Here is a 19583-nt window from a genome sequence, read left to right on the forward strand (position 1 = left end):
CAAGACAAGCTCTGTCTGGACTCTGGAAAATTTCAAGAACGGTTACAACAACCCATTTTTTCCTGAATATATTCCTGCCTAGAAGCATTGGGAGCAACAAAATGACTATTCACCCTTCTGCATGATGATTTTATGACAAGATATGTTCTTTAATATTCTGGAGCTCAAATGTACATTTACAACAAGCCCTCAAGCTTTTCTTCTATTTCAAAAATAATGAAAAGTGCATATAAAAAGTCCCATATGTTAGGCAACTGAAAATATTCTCCAAAAGTGCAGAGAATAGCTTTATCTGCAACTATTATTAACACAATAATGTCTTGTTTCTTGGTCAAAGAAAAGTTGCAATTTTCCTCAAAAGTAATAGCTCTTCGTGTTTAAGTTTATCTCCTTAAGTCTGTAACAAAAGTGCAAAAGGTCTGTCTCAAACCATAATAAAGTTCATTTCAGCTGCCTATTACCTAGTGGTAGCACTTGCTAGACACATCGAAAGAAACATTTAAGCAAGGAAACAATTTCAGAGAATGGCTTACCCTCCTTTAATATAATCAAGGAATGAAACTTCTGTTTCTACCAAAAAAGAGAGTAAGGTTACCTGAAAAAGAAAAGAAAAACAAGGTAGAATTACCTACTAGTACTAATTGCAACCCCAAATGGACTTTATTCTAAGTATTAGTGAGGAACTCATATTTCATATTAGAGAGGAACATCACATTCTGAAAATCAATGACAATGTTATTCTTTATTAAAATCTGCCAGGACTGATTGCTCTTACATTTAAAATGATCAGAATGAAAGGGGCCCAAAAAATTAACTAACTCCTTTCTATGACCAGTTTACTTCCTTTGAAGAATAGCATGAAAATTGTCCACAAGGACACTGTGTTTCTTCTCATTTTAGATAAAAGGAAAGATGAAAGGAGCTGAAAATGGTTAAAACTAAAAAACCAGAATCAGTGAGTTAAGTCTTGTAAGGGGAAATGTGTGTTTTTGTCATGGTCCTGTAATGGGGCTATCTAATATTTTAAGTGTCTTGCAGTATAGAAATCTTTAAAAGAAAATTAGGGAGATCTTAGATTTTGCTTCTCCTAAGAAAATTTAATCTCACAATAAAATCTTCAGTATATTATAGAAGAATTGTCATGGAGATGAAAAATACATCAGTACAGTCAATAATACCATAATAACAATAATATGGTAATAACATTGGTGATATCTGGTAACTGCACTTATTGTGATGAATGTGGAGTAATGTACAGAATTGTTAAATCAGTATGTTGTACTCTTGAAACTATAACATTGTGTTTTAGTTACACACCAATTTAAAAAATTAAAAATTAAAAAAAAGGTACACGTGAATTCTCCAAAAAAAAGGACTAGGATGATTTTAAGATTTTTCACAATTTCAAGATACATTTATCTTTGTAGCTTTGTGTACTGATTTAGCCCAGCATCCTACAAGGCTGTAAATTTGAACACACTATGAATAAGTACTTTCCCATGCCATGAGTTTTAATAGGTAAGTGTGGCCTGTAAAGAGCACAGTATTTCTTACTGACAAACTTTTTCATGGCTAGTTGATTCTCTCTAGTGTGATTCCACTGAATAAAGATTTTACAAGAAAACTTCAGTTTCCCTCAGAGGCCATACGGTCCCACGGACAACTTGCAGGAAGCTGGGTAACTACTTTTTATAGGGTATTTTTCCATTTCAACCATCCCACAGCAAGTTCAATTTTCTATTATACCCCTTCATATTCAAATCTCAATTTAAAGAGCCTTGTCTTTGGTTCTAGCCTGTGTAAATATTATACATTTTTCATTCGTTTATTTGACTCCTTAGTGAATAACATAAAATTTGACTTACTGTTCCTGAATTAGTATATTTTTTCTTTTTTCCTTTTTTTTTGGGATTCACCACCTTGAAAAGCAGATAAAACAAATACACTGTGTTAGGTTTTACAAAAAAATTTTTATAAAATGTGTAGTTCAAACTGCTGCCTTCACTCCTGATGCATTTGCTCATTTACAAATGCCTTTAGAATGACTCCTTCAGCCAAAACTTCTCTACAGAATTTACTGGTGACTATCTTCTTTGTGTGTGTGTGACCATCTTTTTTAAAAATACATTTTTTCAGTAATATTCTTCTCAATCACTTTATGTATTGATTATCTTTATCCATCTGTATCTTCTTGATGTGAGAGAGAATTTAACATTCTAGGTCCTAAATAATAATGACTACTTTGTAGTAAACTATAAACAGGTAAAGAAAAGTATAGCCAAGATACATGACTTTTTTGTTATTAGGTTAAATACACTAACATAGCAAATTACCCAAATATGTACATACATAAGGACTCTGTTACTCTATTGCAGTCAGGGGTAGCAATTTCCACCAGATACTGAGGCTAGGTAGTAATTAGTAAAAGTCTAGTTTGTGGACCAATATTTAATTTTTGACCATTTATTCCGTTAGGAAATATTACTGCACTCCTATACTGTAGAAGACACTGAAGAATATAGGGAATGTAAAGATGAGTAAGACCTGTCAATCTAACAGGATAAATAAACATAAATAAAGGAGAAAATCCTTTAGCACATCCCAATCCAAAACACACATGGAAGCATTTAGACAGGCAAAAAAAGTTAAAAGAATTTATGGTATTATTTGAACAAAATTTTATTAATTTAGGTAAAGGCTACAACAAAAAGGGACGGACACAACGGTCTAGAAAGACGAAAAAGTAACTGGCCCAAGGTGACTGGAGCAGAGAGCAAACACATACGATTTCAATGAATCCGGAGGACTGCAGGTACGTGGAACAGCAGGAGACACTCCTGTCTCCATGCCTGGGAGCCTGCGCAAGCTTAGAGATCCCACAAGGGCTCTCTATTCTGCTCTAGCCCCCTCACAGCTGCAATCCACCAACAGTCCTATGGGTCCAGGATCCCAGGAGGAAACAATCCTGTCTGCAGTCATCTAGATCCTAAAAGGGTCTAATACTTACTTAATTCCAGCTCCTTCCAGCCATAGTTTGTGAGCAATCCTGCTGGCACAAGGACCCCCAAGAGATATTCATGTCTGCACCTCAGAAGACCATGAAATATCCTTAAATTTATTTGGTCCCAGCCCCTCGGACCATGGTCACAAAGCAATCTAGCCCACGCACGGACCTGTGGGGAACATGCCCGTCTGTGCCTCCAGAGCCAGTACAGACCAAAGTCTTAAGTATGGTACTCGATACAGCCATGGGACTCAGGGGCTGACCCTTTTAGGTATGGTCCAGAGCCAGTCCTGCCTACTGAGAGACCCATGCAGGGATCAGAGGGGAGTCCTCCGAGAGACTTGGCAGGAGCCACACACGCCTTCGCACTTAATAAGAGGCCATCTGGCTGAGGACCTAGCTGTGCACCCTGAAAAGCAACCCTGGTTCAGAGTCACCCTCCTGAATAAAGTGCTGGAGCCAGTCTCATGCACAGGGGTCAGACAGAGTCCATGCCCGCTCCAGCTGCTGGTAACAAGCACCCCCAACCGTGGATGCTACTACAGACCTACTAGAGACCTACTGCCTCAAAAGCAGCTCTAGTCCAGCATGACTGCAGCTCTGGAGGTCATCTCATCAGCTCAGGAACTGACAGGAGAAGGTCTTTGTCTGCCAAAACCAGTCTGTAAAGCTGCAGGGGGTTTTTTAAAGCTCAGGTATAGTGCTGGAGATCTAGAACCCCAAAGGTGGGCAGAGAAAGCAGGCATCCATACAAGGATAAGCTGTCCTTATTACTTTCATTGCCTGTTTAGAGCCTTAACAGTCATTCCCTGGAAGAGCCGGATAGAAAAATTGATCCATTACTCCATCTTTGTTGTGGCCTGGGAAGTTTAATCTGCAATATCTCATACTCTACTAAGTAAAATACTATATGTAGCCATTATCATGACACACTAAACATATTTCATGGGTTTGTCTCCCGTTAGTCACAGAGTTTTTTGTTGTTGTTGTTGTTTGGTTTTTTTTTGGAGGGAGAGAATCTTAAGCAGGCTCCACGACTAGTGCAGAGCCCAATGTGGGGCTCGATCTCACAGCCCTTAGATCATGCCTGAGCTGAAATCAAGAGTCAGATGCTTAACCGACTGAGACACCAAGGTGCTCCAGGCACTGAAATTTTTTAACCATCTATGTATCCCCAGGGCCTTAACAGAGAACATGGAATGTAAAATCCATGTAATAAATAGTTTATTTCCAGTGAATGGATGAATAAGGGAATGAATGGAATGTTACTGCTTTAGCTTGGTAAGAAGATGTTAGAAGATGGAAAGTGTTCCACTCCTAACTTAGAGGTCAATATTAGTGTCAACCTGGCAGGGAAAAAGTTACCATTATTAACTGATACTGAGATACTCTCCTTTGCCTTTGATGTTTGTTAAATAAATAAAGAGAATGTGCAGTAACTTAGCCCAAGTATTAACAGCGCCAGAACATACCATGTGCTCAATACATACCTGGTAGTTAACTGGCAAGGTAGGTTTAAGGCAGAAAGAGCTACTGTGCTTGCTTTAATAACCTGGATTTCTTTAATGACTGAATTACATTTTGTCATTCCATTCAGTCTTCAAGTAAACTACAGTGAAGGTGCTCAAACACACAAAGCAGACCACAGTTCAGTTTAAAACACCAAGCTGACATAATGAAAATGCATTGTTTTTCTCTTTTTACTAAAAAGGTGTTGGGGAGGAGGTTGGTAGAAAGGCAAAAAAACAAAAAAACAAAAAACAAAAAACAAACCCCGTGAGGTTTGTGGAAAAAAAATTATTTTTTTAAAAATAACAGAAAGTTTTGGGGCGCCTGGTGGCTCAGTGGGTTAAAGCCTCTGCCTTCCACTCAGGTCTTGGGATCGAGCCCCGCATTGGGCTCTCTGCTTGGCGGGGAGCCTGCCTCCCCCTCTCTCTGTGCCTGCCTCCTGCCTACTTGTGATTTCTGTCAAATAAATAAATAAAATCTTTAAAAAAAATAAGAATAAAAAAATAAAAATAACAGTTTCATAGGCAAGATTTTTAGATTTCTTAAAATAGAGTTAAAAGACCATGAGACTTGGAGAGAAATAATACGATTCAGTCTCAGAAACAAGTCTGTTCAGTAAGTTCAAAGATTCTTACATATATTGGTAGTTGGTTATATTTTGACAATTACCCATTGCAAAATCTACACTTTTAAAGCATAAATTTACTTATTCCAGAGGAAAATAATAAAATATAATTCCTCTTACCTCATACACGTTGAATTGCGATTGTCCTCTAGAAAGTTCCCTATAGCTTGTGGTAAATTCTCCAATGAAATCATGACTAAATTTAAGGGGGAAAATATATAGTATTAGCTTTCATACATTTGTCAGATATACTTTTAAGTTTTCTACAAATGCATGGTTTAATCATGAAAAAAATGCTTAATATTACTATGAGCATAACTTAATAACATATTTTAAGAGACTCATACATAACTTCATTGTTCTTTAACCCCAAATTATATACACTCAAAAATTACATTTTGTTAGCATTCCAATAATTTTTAATTTATCCCACCAATATTAATATTTCAAACTGGTATTTCAGTTTTAATCACTCATATCTAAAAATACTGTATCACCTATGCTACCAAAATGATTAACAATTTATTAAGATGAAAGTTTAAGACACTCAAAAACTTATTACTTATATCAATAATTACAAATACAGTATATAGAATTCTTCAAACATTGTTATGACCAAGATGTAATAGGACATTATTTTTTAACATGGGATTAATAGTCACGAAGCTTTATTTTGATAATAACAGCTTCAAAGTACATTGTTAATACCAACATGGTTATTCTGAATTTCTTCACATTAAAGCAATCATCATTGTCTTCTCAGAAAGCAGACCTTCTACAGGTGCCTTCTCAGTTTAGATGGGGAAGGTAAGGACTGAGTAAGCATGCATTAGTGCTCACTATAAAAACCTTGTCAGTGTGATTACTGAAGCTTACCTAAGGAAGTTTACAGAGGAAGAAGATAAAGCAGATAAAGACTGGAACTAAAGTGGCAAATACACCATAAGGGATGTCACTGCTGTTTATATCACAGAATTTAAGCTTGGCCCACACACTTTGCAAACACAAGGTATTTGTTACCATTGAATAAACACACACACATACACACACACACACACACAAATAAATGTATATTATAAATAAATAGAAATGTATTTATATGTATTTTATAATTTTTAATTTATAATTTTAAATTTAAAAAAATATATATATATCTGTTTAATGCTTAGTTGTAAAGACCTGATGACCAGAGACAAGCAACAAAAAAACTGTTATGTAGCCAACCAAAATAGTAATTTCTAAAGATGGGATTTGGAAGGAAAAACAAGCTGCCTTTAATTTCAGTAGAGATTTTGCAATAAGAAAGGTTTTTATTACATTATTTAAAACACAGCTCATTTAGATTTCCAGCCTCCCAGTTCTCCATTATCTCAAAGATCTTGTACAAACATCATAATCTTCTAAATGATACATCCCTCTTTACACCAGTATCACCTTGACCTCTAACTTCCAGAAGCAGATCTACACATATGAAAATGTGAAAGGAAAGGGGACTAAAACCCATGGTAAATATATTTGTATGTATGAACCCAATCCCCTAGGACTCAATCATTGAAGTTACATGGGGAAAAGTACAAAATAGTACTTTAGCACTATACATTTCTAATTAAGTGAAATAATTTTCTTTGACCTTCAGAATCCCAAGCTCATAATCTTGGTATCTTTCACTGCAATTTTAAAAACTGAGTTTTGGAGATTATGTTTACAATCTATTCTCCTCCACTGCTGTGTGTGTTTCAAATATCTTAAGTAACAGTCATGGAAACAAAACTTTTCTATTAGAGCACTTCAAGCACAATGCTTTGGTAATGGTAAGTGTGGCAAGACTTATGTAACAGAGCTCACCACTCTAGTGGTGAGAACTTCATATAGAGGACTTAAACAAAACCTTGAATCACCTAAGCCCATCTGGCAGTTTTCTGACTATGCTAATCCTCATCTGGTTGATTGTTTCAATTCAGTGTTGAGCTATTTCTATTAACATTAAATTCCCACCACTCAACACTCATCAAAAACTTTGTAGAGAGAAGCAAGTAGATACAACTACTCAGTCAAGTTGCAAAAACATGTAATACCCATCCAGACAACGGAAGTCCAGCAGAGTGGCAAATTTGGATGCAACAGCAATGGCCAGGTTTATCACAGCCCACATAGATGTGCCCCTGTTGAAGTCATTTTGGAACTCTCTAAGAAGCAATTCTCTGATATTTGGTTCTGTTTTGTTTTGGTAAATTTGTTACTCTCTACAGAATTGAGTGAGGACCAATGAGGTACAATTCTGAGAGGATCCTATTTATCATGAAATGGAGACTTCTTTTCCCCCTCTGAGTTAGTTGTTAGAGAGGGCTTATGGCCAAATCTGCAGCCCATTTCTTGCAGGATATGTCTTCATGACATGCTGTCCTCTGCAGACTTTTCAGGCTTCTTACCCTTATTTCCCCTTTCCTTCAATTTCCTCACCCAGTTTATAGTTCACCATGTCTCATTACATGGGTTTCTATAAATTATCTTGGATCCTTTCCAGAATGAGACAGGATATAAATAAAAGAATGAATAAAATACTTGCGCCTCCCCTTCTAAGTCTTGTCTAAGATTATTATTTTGAATAAAACACTGAATTTGCATGTCATATAAATGTAATGCTAGCCTGTGTTGTAGAGGAGAAAATGTACTGAGTCACAAACTGCATTTCAGCCTCTACAACAACAATTCTGTGAGACAAAGAAAATACATCATTGTATATTCAGAGCCAGAGAAACAGATGATCATGAAGTGAGGAGTGTCAAAAGGTCATCAACACAAGGCAGTTAAGAGGAGGTGGTGGTAATCTTGTCAACCCTAGATACAAAGTGCTTTGTCTCCAGAATAAATCTGAAGAATCTGGGTGGGTAAGTGGATTGACTCCCAGGTGAATTTTGTCATCAACCTCTAGGAATACAGGAGAATTTTTATAGTTTCCTTTGCAACCTGTCCTACTTCAAAAATTGCTTAGATAAATACTTTAAAGAAAGAATTAAATGTAATTTTCATGGACTTATAATTATCTTTTCCCCCCATCATCAACTATTCCTAGATTTTATGGAGATTAAAAGGCAAATTTAATTTACCTTAATATTTTTAACTGTTCCTGATTTTAGTACTGTAATATTAAAACAATTATCACTATACAGAGAGCTACGATGGGAAGACTTTCATTATAAATCACAACCAATAATTTCCTTGTGATTCAATAATACTGCTTTGCTATTTCCTGTTAATTTAATTGCAACTAAAATAATGATTCTATGTAATGTCTCTCTGACTGCATTTATAAAATAAAGTCTACTCCAGGGCTGTTTATCCAATTTGTGTCTGTTTACATCTCCAATTTGTTCTCCATACTTTTTATAATAGATATATGCTACCGAGGGAAAAAAAATTAAAGGACATTTAAAGCAAATCGATTACTATTATATAGCTAGTAGTCTGGCTCTAAAAGCTTTGTTTGAGGAAATTTATTAAATTGTTAAATAAAATCTGTACATTATTTCTATGCTCTATTAATAGTGAAAAAATAGGTAATTATGCATATTCACATTTATATTTGAAATCTCTAGGATAATCCTTACTCAGCAAATATGTCTAACCCCCCTCTTCCATTTTTGGCCCCTTCTTTCCCAGCATCACCAACTTTTATAGCCTATTATGTCCTCCAAGAAGCCTTTCCTGCTTCATGCCATTCCCTCTTTGGTCTTCAAGAACTCAGTATCTCTCTACCATCACTAATCCTTTATTGTATTATACCTGTTGTTTATTTAGTTCCCCTCTCAGCCTTCATCATACTTGAAGGTAAGAAAGGTGATAAACTAATCTCCATGTTTTCGGCATCTACCTCACTGCCTGGTACACAATGGGCACTGTTGAAAGTTGGAAATAGATTCAAGTTAATATCGCAGTCATTCTGTGATCTGATTTTGCCAGTAATATTAACAAAGTTGCCTCAGATTATATTCAGTCTCAGAGAATGGCACGAGTACGATTCCCATGAACCACTGTTACCCTCTCCAACTCCTTTAAACAACTCTGAGAGCAAAGCAAACAACTGTTCTTTTCCCACAGGAGTACAACCACACAATCACACCAAACAAAGGCAGAGAAAAGAGAAGCAGGCAATATTGCCTTTTGCTGGCATTTCTGGTGATCCTTGTGAAGGCCACCCTGCCTTGAGGATAACAGGGGATTCTTACTTTCTTGACTGCCAGTAAACTAGTTTTGCACATAACATATACAAATGACATGCATGTACTGAACTTTTCTCATCCCTTTCTCCATCACTGTGTGATCTGGAGTAAGTCAGCCAACTTCGGGGTCCTTATGCCTTCACTTAAAAATTGGAGGCAATGCCTACTTATTGTTTTGAAAATAAACTCAAGAGAACTCATTTGATTCTTTCTGTGAAAGTTGTTTAATGCCTTGAAAAAGACACTGTATTTTTCCAATTACTAAGAATAGGATTCTAGATATATAAAATTATATGTATAATTTTAAGAAACCTTTAATAAAAGTAACTTGTGAGGATGTAATAGGCTTATGAATTGATAAATGCTGTGTTGTGATATTTGGGAGTTACACACACACCTGTGGCTTGTACTGTTCTAGTGCGACTCCTCTGCCTTGTAGTACACCTATGTGCCATGTTTCAGGTGTGTGTTGAAGGATCTCTCAAACAGGGATTTTAAACAAATTGCATATTAAAGACAATTTCTCTAGGATGTTGAAAATATTTTGGCTCAAACGCTGGCATGATCCTTCCCAGGGAAACAACACTCCCGGATATCACTGTCTCCTCCATTTGCATGCAACATAGTAATTTCCTAAGTCCCTCTATCTTGTCTAATCTGGGCCAGTCCTAGCAAGCATAGCAGTATTTTTGAAAATAGCTAGAGATTAAGCAGTCACAGAATGAGACACTTTTAATTCAAGTGCGGTTATGGTGACCCTAATTCAACTCACAGGTTGTAAACATTCCTGTTTAAATCTATATTTATAGGAAAAGAGCAGCAGTGTTTTTCTAGAGGTGACTAAAACCAAACCACTAACTCCATGACAAGTAAAATATGCCACAGGATTTGTGAATTCCCATGAGCAACACAAAAACTCATCTTTATGAGTCCAGATAACAATATATCAGCTATCCCTGATTTTGCCAATTTTCTTTATTTTTACTGTAGTCAAAGCCTTTGACTTTGACAAGGCTTTTCAATATCTAAGAATGTTTTGTTTAAATAAGAGAATACCAGCCTCCACTGATTATTTATTTATTTATTTGAGAGGAAGAGAGTGAGCACAAGCAGGGGGAGGGGCAGAGGAAGACTGGAGAAGCAGACTCCCCGCTGAGCAGGGAGCCCAACACAGAGCTCAATCCCAGAACCCTGAGATCATGACTTGAACCTAAGTGAGACACTTAAATTGAGAGACTCGGGCACCCCTAGCCTCCACTGATTCTTAAAGGAAGTATCTCTAATCAAAATTTCAACAGAATCAAGTCTCTTTTCCCATGTCACTTACTCAAATCCTGAGGGAGAATCTAGTTTACCTTTAAAAAAAATCTAGAAACATGACCTGTAAGTATTCTTAAGATTATGAGCTCGTCTGTATGTAAATTTGCCGAACTATTATGATTCTTAATTAATTGTGCTAGTAAACGCAAGTTACAAACACATCCTTACAAAAGTACTTTTTTTTCTTTTGTAAAGTACTGGTTTATGTTTTATATAGTAGAAATTATTATACATAAATTTATATGAATGTATTCAATGTACAAGTGATCATATCTCTAGCTTTGTTGAAATTTTAAATAATTTCAAGAGGTTTCCATTATTTTTCTTCCCTCCATATGTTACAATAATATTTCCGGGCCTTCAAGAGGAAAACAGATATAATCACTCTCAAATATTAACAATTCAGCAGGAAAAATGGGCTAATTTTATCAGTCTTATCCACACCTGCTCCTTCATCCATTTCTAATTATAGATAGAAATTTAAAAAGATATAAATAACACATAAATATAAAGTAAGTCAGCCCTATTGTCATTTGGGGTATAAATATATATATAAAATGTAATCTAGTAATACATAATAGTTGTACATTTTAATATGTTTGTATTTTATCTATTATTATTTAATATTAATATTTCATTTATTAACTTTCTTTCCATTTATTTATCTATACAAAGATTTGGGATAAACAATTCTTTCTAAGACAAGACAATGTATTTTTTTTAAAAGATTTTATTTATGTGAGAGAGATGAGCCTGACCTGAGCCAAAGGCAGACATTTACATGACTGAGCCATCCAGGGGCCCTGACAATATTTTTAATGTGGTTTACATTGATGCAGAAAATGATACATACCATACTAAAGAAAATGTTATATATGATGATTTATGACATTTAAGCCCAAATTGTTTGCCCACATAGCCACTCCATTTTTTTAAATACAGGATATAGACATATTTTTAAAGTATATTTACAAATGTTACATTATTTAAATTCCATGTGTATGTATTGACATTATATCAATTTTAACTACACATAAAGTCTAACTTTTTTTTACATAATTACCTTTAATTCTTTTCCATCTCCTGTAATAAGCTTAATGCATCAAAACATCATCAAGCAAAATTTTCTCACTCAAATTAAAATTTACTGAAAGAGGAAACAAATTGTATATAGCCAAAAATTCTTAATGTAAAATCACTTCTACCTAGCAACAGTTTCATAAATGCAATTTAATTCGTTGAAAGGTAGGGTGAAATTTCTTTAGCTAGCCAGGATCTTTGGATATTTTTCTAGGATTATATAAATTAAAAAGTGAATTGAGAGGGGCACCTGGGTGGCTCCGTTGGTTAAGTGTCTGCCTTGGGCTCAGGTCACGATCCCAGGGTTCTGGGATCTACCCCTGCATAGAGCTCCCTGCTCAGTGGGGAACCTGATTCTTCCTCTCTGCCACTCCCCCTACTTGTGCTCTCTCTCTCTCTCTAATAAAGAAAATCTTTAAAAAAAAGTTAACTGAGATAATGTCTGAAGTTAGGATATCCTCTAATTTCATGAACTATTGAAACATTTGTCATCCATGTGACATACTTTTTCCTCTATAATTTCAAAGTGATTGAATTCTAGTTCATACCTTAAGTATTAATCTTTAGAATGGTAGATCTGTGTGATGCACTAACCTATTTCTGAAATTTAAACTATCAGCCAATGAGTATATTTTTTTCACACTAATGAGAATAATAAAAATTAGTATTATACTAAGCAAAACAACAAAGTATCAGAAGCAGGATTAGCATAAAATAATGGCCAAAAGATCAGTTTCATATTTTTTAATTTTTAAAATTTTTTCAGATTTAAGTTTTAAAAAACAAGATATTAAATCTCTATTCTTGTACCTTTTTATTCTTTTGCTGTTATTGGTCTATAGCCATATAAATGCAATTCAAAGTAATTACTCCCTTTCCAACATATTGATAACAGATACCTTCATTCAAGAATTTTAATATATACTTTAGTTATGAGAAGATAAATTCAATTCATATTTCTAAGCAATTTTGAGTAAAGCATCAGATGCTTTTATAAATTGTTCATTTATATACCATTTATATACATGGTATATTTCTCGGCTAGCCACTGAATATAGATTAGTACTTGTTTATATTTTACTTTTCACTCAAAGTTGCCCCGGTTCATAGATAAATCTATCTGTTCATCTATCTAGATTTCATATTATATTGCTAGTTTTGCTTATTCTCTGTAAGCCTTGAATACCAATATATGTTTTTAAAACATAATAGTTTCATTGTTTCTTGCTTTTTCACAATGATGAAGACTGGAACACAGGGATTCTATCATTTCTCTACAAAGTTTATTTTTTTAATAAAAAGCACAAGGAAAAGATTCTGACAGGAGTTACACACACACACACCACACACTCTGTCTCTCTCATACACACACACACACACACCACTGTCTCCCTTTCTCATACACACACACACACACACACTTATACAACACACAACTCCCACCCTAAGTAGCAAAAGCTGACAAGGTGCATACTACAGTGCACTGTTACCCAAGGTTGGGTTCTTTTCATTGGCAAACAATCCCTTCTTTTCCTCTAGCATATCCTGTCCACTCTGTGTGCTGGGGCACCACTTCCCACTGTCATGCCAGAGTTGCCAACCGACATCATAAATGTCCTAGCTCTCTTGCCAACCTGGCTTGTAAAGCAGTCTACCGGTTTCCATACTCTCTCTGGCCACCAGTCCCCACACTGTCCATTATCTTCCTGACAAACTGAGGGACTCCAGAAGGGCAGCTAGGATCAACTCCCAAGGGTGAAGCCCAAATAGGAGGAGATGAAAATACATTTACTATTGAAATTCTTTCAAACCTCTAGTTAAAATGGAGAGCTTTCTTTGGTCAGTTTCAAGGTTTTAGATTTAGGAGACCTACAAGGAAAGAAAAAGTCTGATCCAGTAAAAAGCTATGTAAATTACTGTGGTTGTAGTTTTTAATTAACATGTATAGACAATTCAGATCATTCAGGTCCAAAAAGCAGTAATTCCAGCTTCCACCAAATTGCCTAGAATATTTATCTCAAATAAAACTAAGTAATTAAAAAAACTTACTTTATTTGTGCTGTGTAGACTAGGCATTGTTAGTAAAAAATGTACATCTTGTAAATTTTAAAAAATAATTACTGTACTGTGGTGAAACTGCACATTTAGAACTGACAGAGTTTACTGTAATCCCTGACTTATCTGGTATCTCAGAACTTTGTGGTCTGAAAGAGTTCCTCCACATTGGAGACTGCATGCTTATTTTTACATTAATACAAAAGTAGTAAGTACTTATTGCCATTCAAGATTTATAAGATGTTCTTTGAATTTCTACATTATTACCCTTTCACCTCTCAAAATGAAATTTATTTTCTTACACTATGGAGAAAAAAAACTTTTTAGGTAAAAGTTTTAGGCTTTAATAACTTTCTATGTTTTTAAGGCATGTTCACTTTATAATAATGGTTTTAACAATGTGAATATAGGCACACCTGGGTGACTCAGTCGATGAAGCATCTGCCTTTGGCTGAGGTCATTGTTCCAGGGTCCTGGGATTGAGCATGGCATCAGGGCCCTTGCTCAGCAGGGAGCCTGCTTCTCCCTCTGCCTCTGCCTGCCACTCCCCCTACTCCTATGCTGGCCCATGCTTTCTTTCTCTTTCTCTTTCTCTCGTCAAATAAATAAAATCTTTACCAAAACAACAACAAAAAACAATGTCATTATCTTCAAAGTACTAAAAATACAGAAATAGAATAACCTACCTCATAAAAATTTTTTTGTGTGTTTTAGAAGCTTGAATAAATTAATGTATTTTTTAACCAAACAAGATTCCAGGAGACTATGAAACAAAATTTCAGAATCACTGAGTTCCTAAGAGAGAGATATCTCAGACATTAATCAAAGAATTAGAAGTACTCAGTGAATTGGTGTTTGGGTTGCTTAGATAGGATAATATTTATGTATAGAAGCTCTTTCTTTTTATTAATAAGCGTAACAGAAACTGTGTCCTTAACATACAGTATAAGTATCTGTGCATTTTCTAGTGGAAATGAAAGAAATATCTAGGTAACACCATAAAAATAATGTCTGCCTACAAGTTTTACCTTTGAAATCTACTGACTTTGGGTAAATCAGCAGGCTTTCTAGCAAAACTTTTTCATCCCTCAAAACCATAAAATATATTTTCCTATTCATTTCCCCAAGAAAGTTTAGTGGATTAACTTGAACTATTCTGAACAGAACACCAGAAATTTGTTTTGGGTTCTTGCGATATCTTAGAAAATGGCTTGATGGGGAGCAGCAAATCAAACTTTTGGACCATAAAATTTAGGGAAACTCAGCTCTTACTCACAGCAGTCAGTCATTTGGTCAAAAAATTTTTAAAAATATGTGAACAACACCAACCACTCAAATATATATGAATATTTACCAAACCTAAATTGTTATTGGGAGTGACAATATTCTATTTGTCTTAATTTTTCTCCAGATTAGCGACTATGAAATTTTCCTTTCTAAACATGATATGAATGTAACATGAATAAATGGCTATAATATATTTTTACCTTGTTTTAATTCTCTTAGGTTATTTCTACAAGAGTCATCATCAGATGCTAAATGTATGAACTTATGTTTCAAAGAAAGATCTGGAATTCTGACTATCATGTTCCATTTATCCTATACTAGCAGTACCTAGGAAGATAATTAGAGCAATAAGCAGTAGTTTGGTTTGAAAACCAATAACTACCTAATAGTCATGTAAAATGGACAAATCATTTCCACATTTTGAACTTGAACTTTCATATCTGGGAAAAGAACAATAATAATATTTCCTACTGGGATTTTTTTTTTTTTTTTTTTGTCTTTAAGAATTGAGAGGAAATAATGTAAAATTGCTTGGGATACCAAATTAAATTTAAAACTCTTACAATGAATGATCTTGAAATTGAATTACCAAGATATTCCATAAGAGCAATTTATGTAACAAAAAGATTACACACACCACATTGTCTCTTTCTTATTCATTTTCACTCTCTCTTTCTGACTAGCCAAATTCAATGAAATATTAAAATTGTTAAAAAGTAAAGGTAAAGCAAATTCATGTCCGTGGTGAACTTTTCATTTGCTAAGTTTTAATAAACTGTTTTTTCTAGGACTTAGTTGTCACTAAGTTTAGTTTTATATGTATTTGGAATTCTAGTAGGTGATTAATAAACACAGTTCAGGTATCTACAGGTTACATAAAATCTCAAATTGTCTTGGTGTTCAAAATCACAGAGAAAATAATAGGTGATGATTGCCTATCAATATATCTTATTGAATAAATGATCAGCATCTTTATTATCTGAAAGTCTTCATCACTCACAACTCTAAGTTTCATTTAATTGGAAGGCTTTTATCACCAGCTCTGTAGAATTTTTCCCCAAAACTCCCAGTGAGTAATCATATATACTTCTATTGTGTCAAAGAGATCTTTTAATTAGAAGATCCTCCAATTTATGCCTTTGATTTATACTCCAGCATCTCTCCAATTCTCTAGCCTCATATTTCTAATAGCCTGATACGCATTCTCTACTGTGATATGTAACTCTAAAAAGAGGAATTAGGGGTGGAAAAAAAGAAAAGGAAATACAGTGAATGACGAAAGTAATCTTGGGCGAGATAAATAGAAGCAGGGTAAAACCTAGACAGGACTTGAAAACATCTGTATCAGTTAGAAAGAAAGAGTTAGCTGGGTTTTGTAGAAGAAAGCACAACAGACTTAGACTGATGTGATCTGAGATGTTTTTGTTCCTCTGGCATGAAGTCATCATGTGTTCTAGCACTGTCTGATTGAAACCATTCACTAGGTTTAAATTTGGGAGTCTCTCAACAGAACGAAGCAAAAGCTTCATCAAAATAAGAAACTTCTACACAGCAAAGGAAACAATCAACAAAACTAAAAGGCAACTATGGAATGAGAGAAGATATTTGCAAATGACATATCTGAGAAAGGGTTAATATCCAAAATATATAAGGAACTTATAAAACTCAACACCCCAAAAGTGAATAATCCAATTAAAAAAATGGGCAGAAGATATGAATAAATGTTTTGCCAAAGAAGATATACAGATAACAAATAAACTCATGAAAAGATGCTCAACATCATTCATCATCAGGGAAATACAAATCAAAATTACAATGAGATATCACCTCACACTTGTCAGAATGGCTAAAATCAACAACACAAGAAAAAATAGGTGTTGATGAGGATGTAGAGAGAGGGGAACCCTTCTGCACTGCTGGTGAGCATGCAAACTGGTGCAGCCACTTTGGGAAACAGTATGGAGTTTCCTCAAAAAGTCAAGAATAGAACTATCCTATGACCCAGCAATTGCACTAGTAGGTATTTACCCAAAGAATACAAAAATATTAATCAAAGGGATACATGGACCCGGATATTTATAGCAGCATTATCTACAATAATGCACAAATCATGAAGACAATCTGGAGCAAGAAACTTAACCTTAATTCATTTATCAGCAAAATGCGGAAGATAACAGGTAACTAATGCCTACAGGATTCTAGAGTGAGTTTCTAACAATTGTTCTCAACCCAAATCTGCACTAGGATGACCTGGGGAGTTTTTTTCAAATTTTCAAACAATTCCCATTTAGACTGTATCCCAAGCCTACTTAAACAGTATCTGGAGAGGTATTTCTCATAGGTTTCTCATGGAGACACCCAGCTGCAAATGGTCCACAATGTTTCTGGCAATAAGTGAAAAAAAATATGTATTTTATTCTTGATTATAGGAAAAGGTTAAGATTTTCTATTTCATAGACTGGAGATGACACAAAATCATTATAGAGATGTGCAAAATATTCTTCAACATAAGCAAAGGGAAAACCCTTTTAAACATGAATACAATTGATAAAACTACGTGAAGTCACAAATATGTTAATCCAGGCTACATTTTATCCAGTATTTTCGTGGCTAAAAACAATGACCCCGGGGTGCCTGGGTGGCTCAGTGGTTAAAGCCTCTGCCTTCAGCTCAGGTCATGATCGCAGGGTCCTGGGATCGAGCCCCGCATCGGGCTCTCTGCTCGGCAGGGAGCCGGCTTCCTCCTCTCTCTCTGCCTGCCTCTCTGCCTACCTGTGATCTCTGTCTGTCAAATAAATAAATAAAATCTTTTAAAAAAAAAAACAATGACCACAAATGGGGAAAGAGGTAACCTTTGTGTTTTTCTCTTGGAAAACTCAACACATTTCTCATGCGTGTTATAATATAAATAAGCTGTATTTTTTTTTCAGACTACAATAACAAACTGAAATAGTCTGAAGGGTGGCATGAAATGATAATAAAAATAATCAAAATAAGTAATGTTGTGTTGCTTCAGAGTTGAATGACCGAGTGTCTTGTCTACACAAGTGTCCACCTCTCAAAATGGTTTTTAAAACTCTGCTTCCTTTCATTAGGAATTCTTTTCTTTCTTTGGCGAAAAAGCATCTTTATAAGAAATTATTCTTGAATGCTTTGAATATAATAGAAATAGAAATGTTTTCATCTTAGGACAAAAACTAAGGACCCATGGAGATGTTAGCAGGTACTTGAATCAGAACCATTAGCCATAAGGCAGGTGGTATCTTGATTTTTTTGGAGAATAAAGTACAATTAAAACTTTCCTTTTTGTTATTGCTCAACATTAAAATAGGATCTAGAACCCTACATATGGAAAATACAGAAGGAATTTGCATATGATTTAGATGTTTCTGTCTCTGAAGCTAATAAGGCAAGAGTGACTATATATCAATTAAATGAGTGAGAAAAAAAAATCAAGTTGTTTCTATAAAAATCAATGGGTAACTTGGAATAAACGGGTGATCTGTGAGCCAGTTTAACTTTGCCACCTCATTCACACAGCACCATATGATGCTTTCCTAGGTATATAAGCAACTGGATTGAATTTCACAATGTATAACCAAAAAGTATACACAAATATGTTCATGAAGCACTAATTATACTAATAACTGAAAAAAAAAGTCTCTCAGTAGTAGAATGAACAAATCACATGTAACATGAACAAATTTCACAAATTCAATGTTAAGGAAAGCCAGACAAAAAAAGAGAACCTACTATGCAATTCCATTTATATAAAATTCAAAAACAGGCACACTAAGCCATACTAATGAAAGTCTGGGAAAGTGGTTACTGGTCAAGAGTCGCAAAAATGAATGGAAGAGGGAGGCGGTGGCTTCTGCAGTGCTTGGTAAAGTCATGTTTTGATGCGGGTGCTGAATATAAACATGGTAAATTCCATCTGTGAAATTTCAGGGAGCTGTGTATTTATGACTTGTGCACTTTTCTATGAGACATTAGTATTCACTTAAAAAGCTAATTTTAGGGGCACCTGGGTGGCTCATGGGTTAAAGCCTCTGCCTTCCGCTCAGGTTATGGTCCTGGGGGCCTGGATCGAGCACCGTGACGGGCGGGCTCTCTGCTCAGTGGGGAGCCTGCTTCCCCCCTCTCTCTCTGCCTGCCTCTCTGTCTACTTGTGATCTCTGTCTGTCAAATAAATAAATAAAATCTTAGAAAAGAAAAAGCTCATTTTAACAAAAGACCCTTTTTGCTCTATCTCCTACTATATTTAGAAAGACGTCCAAATTCAGAGATTATTTCATGGTCTTCTTTTTTCTTTTCTTTGTGTTTTATGCTTTCCATTTAGGTGGAAATGTTTTGGTCAATGGTATTTAGATTTTAAAATTTGGATTTGAATACTAAATCATGTCTACAGACCAATTAAAAAATAACATTTTCAGGTAATTTGAGTTCTTTTTCTATGCTACAGGGGAACAACTCTTGCCAC

General features: G+C 35.0%; 1 protein-coding gene across 1 annotated transcript in view; it reads right to left on the minus strand.

The window, feature by feature from the left end:
- The window catches only part of CPNE8 (copine 8), a 220448-nt gene that overhangs the window by 62878 nt on the left and 137987 nt on the right, over window positions 1–19583 (minus strand). The window contains exons 11-13 of the mRNA XM_046013749.1: window positions 5259–5334; window positions 1866–1919; window positions 534–595 (exon numbers count right to left, since the gene is read on the minus strand). Of these exons, the coding sequence (XP_045869705.1) occupies window positions 534–595; window positions 1866–1919; window positions 5259–5334 (192 nt within the window). The remainder of the gene's footprint in view (window positions 1–533; window positions 596–1865; window positions 1920–5258; window positions 5335–19583) is intronic.

The sequence above is a fragment of the Meles meles genome, chromosome 7 (genome assembly GCF_922984935.1).
Source record: "Meles meles chromosome 7, mMelMel3.1 paternal haplotype, whole genome shotgun sequence".
NCBI classification, from domain to species: Eukaryota; Metazoa; Chordata; class Mammalia; order Carnivora; family Mustelidae; genus Meles; species Meles meles.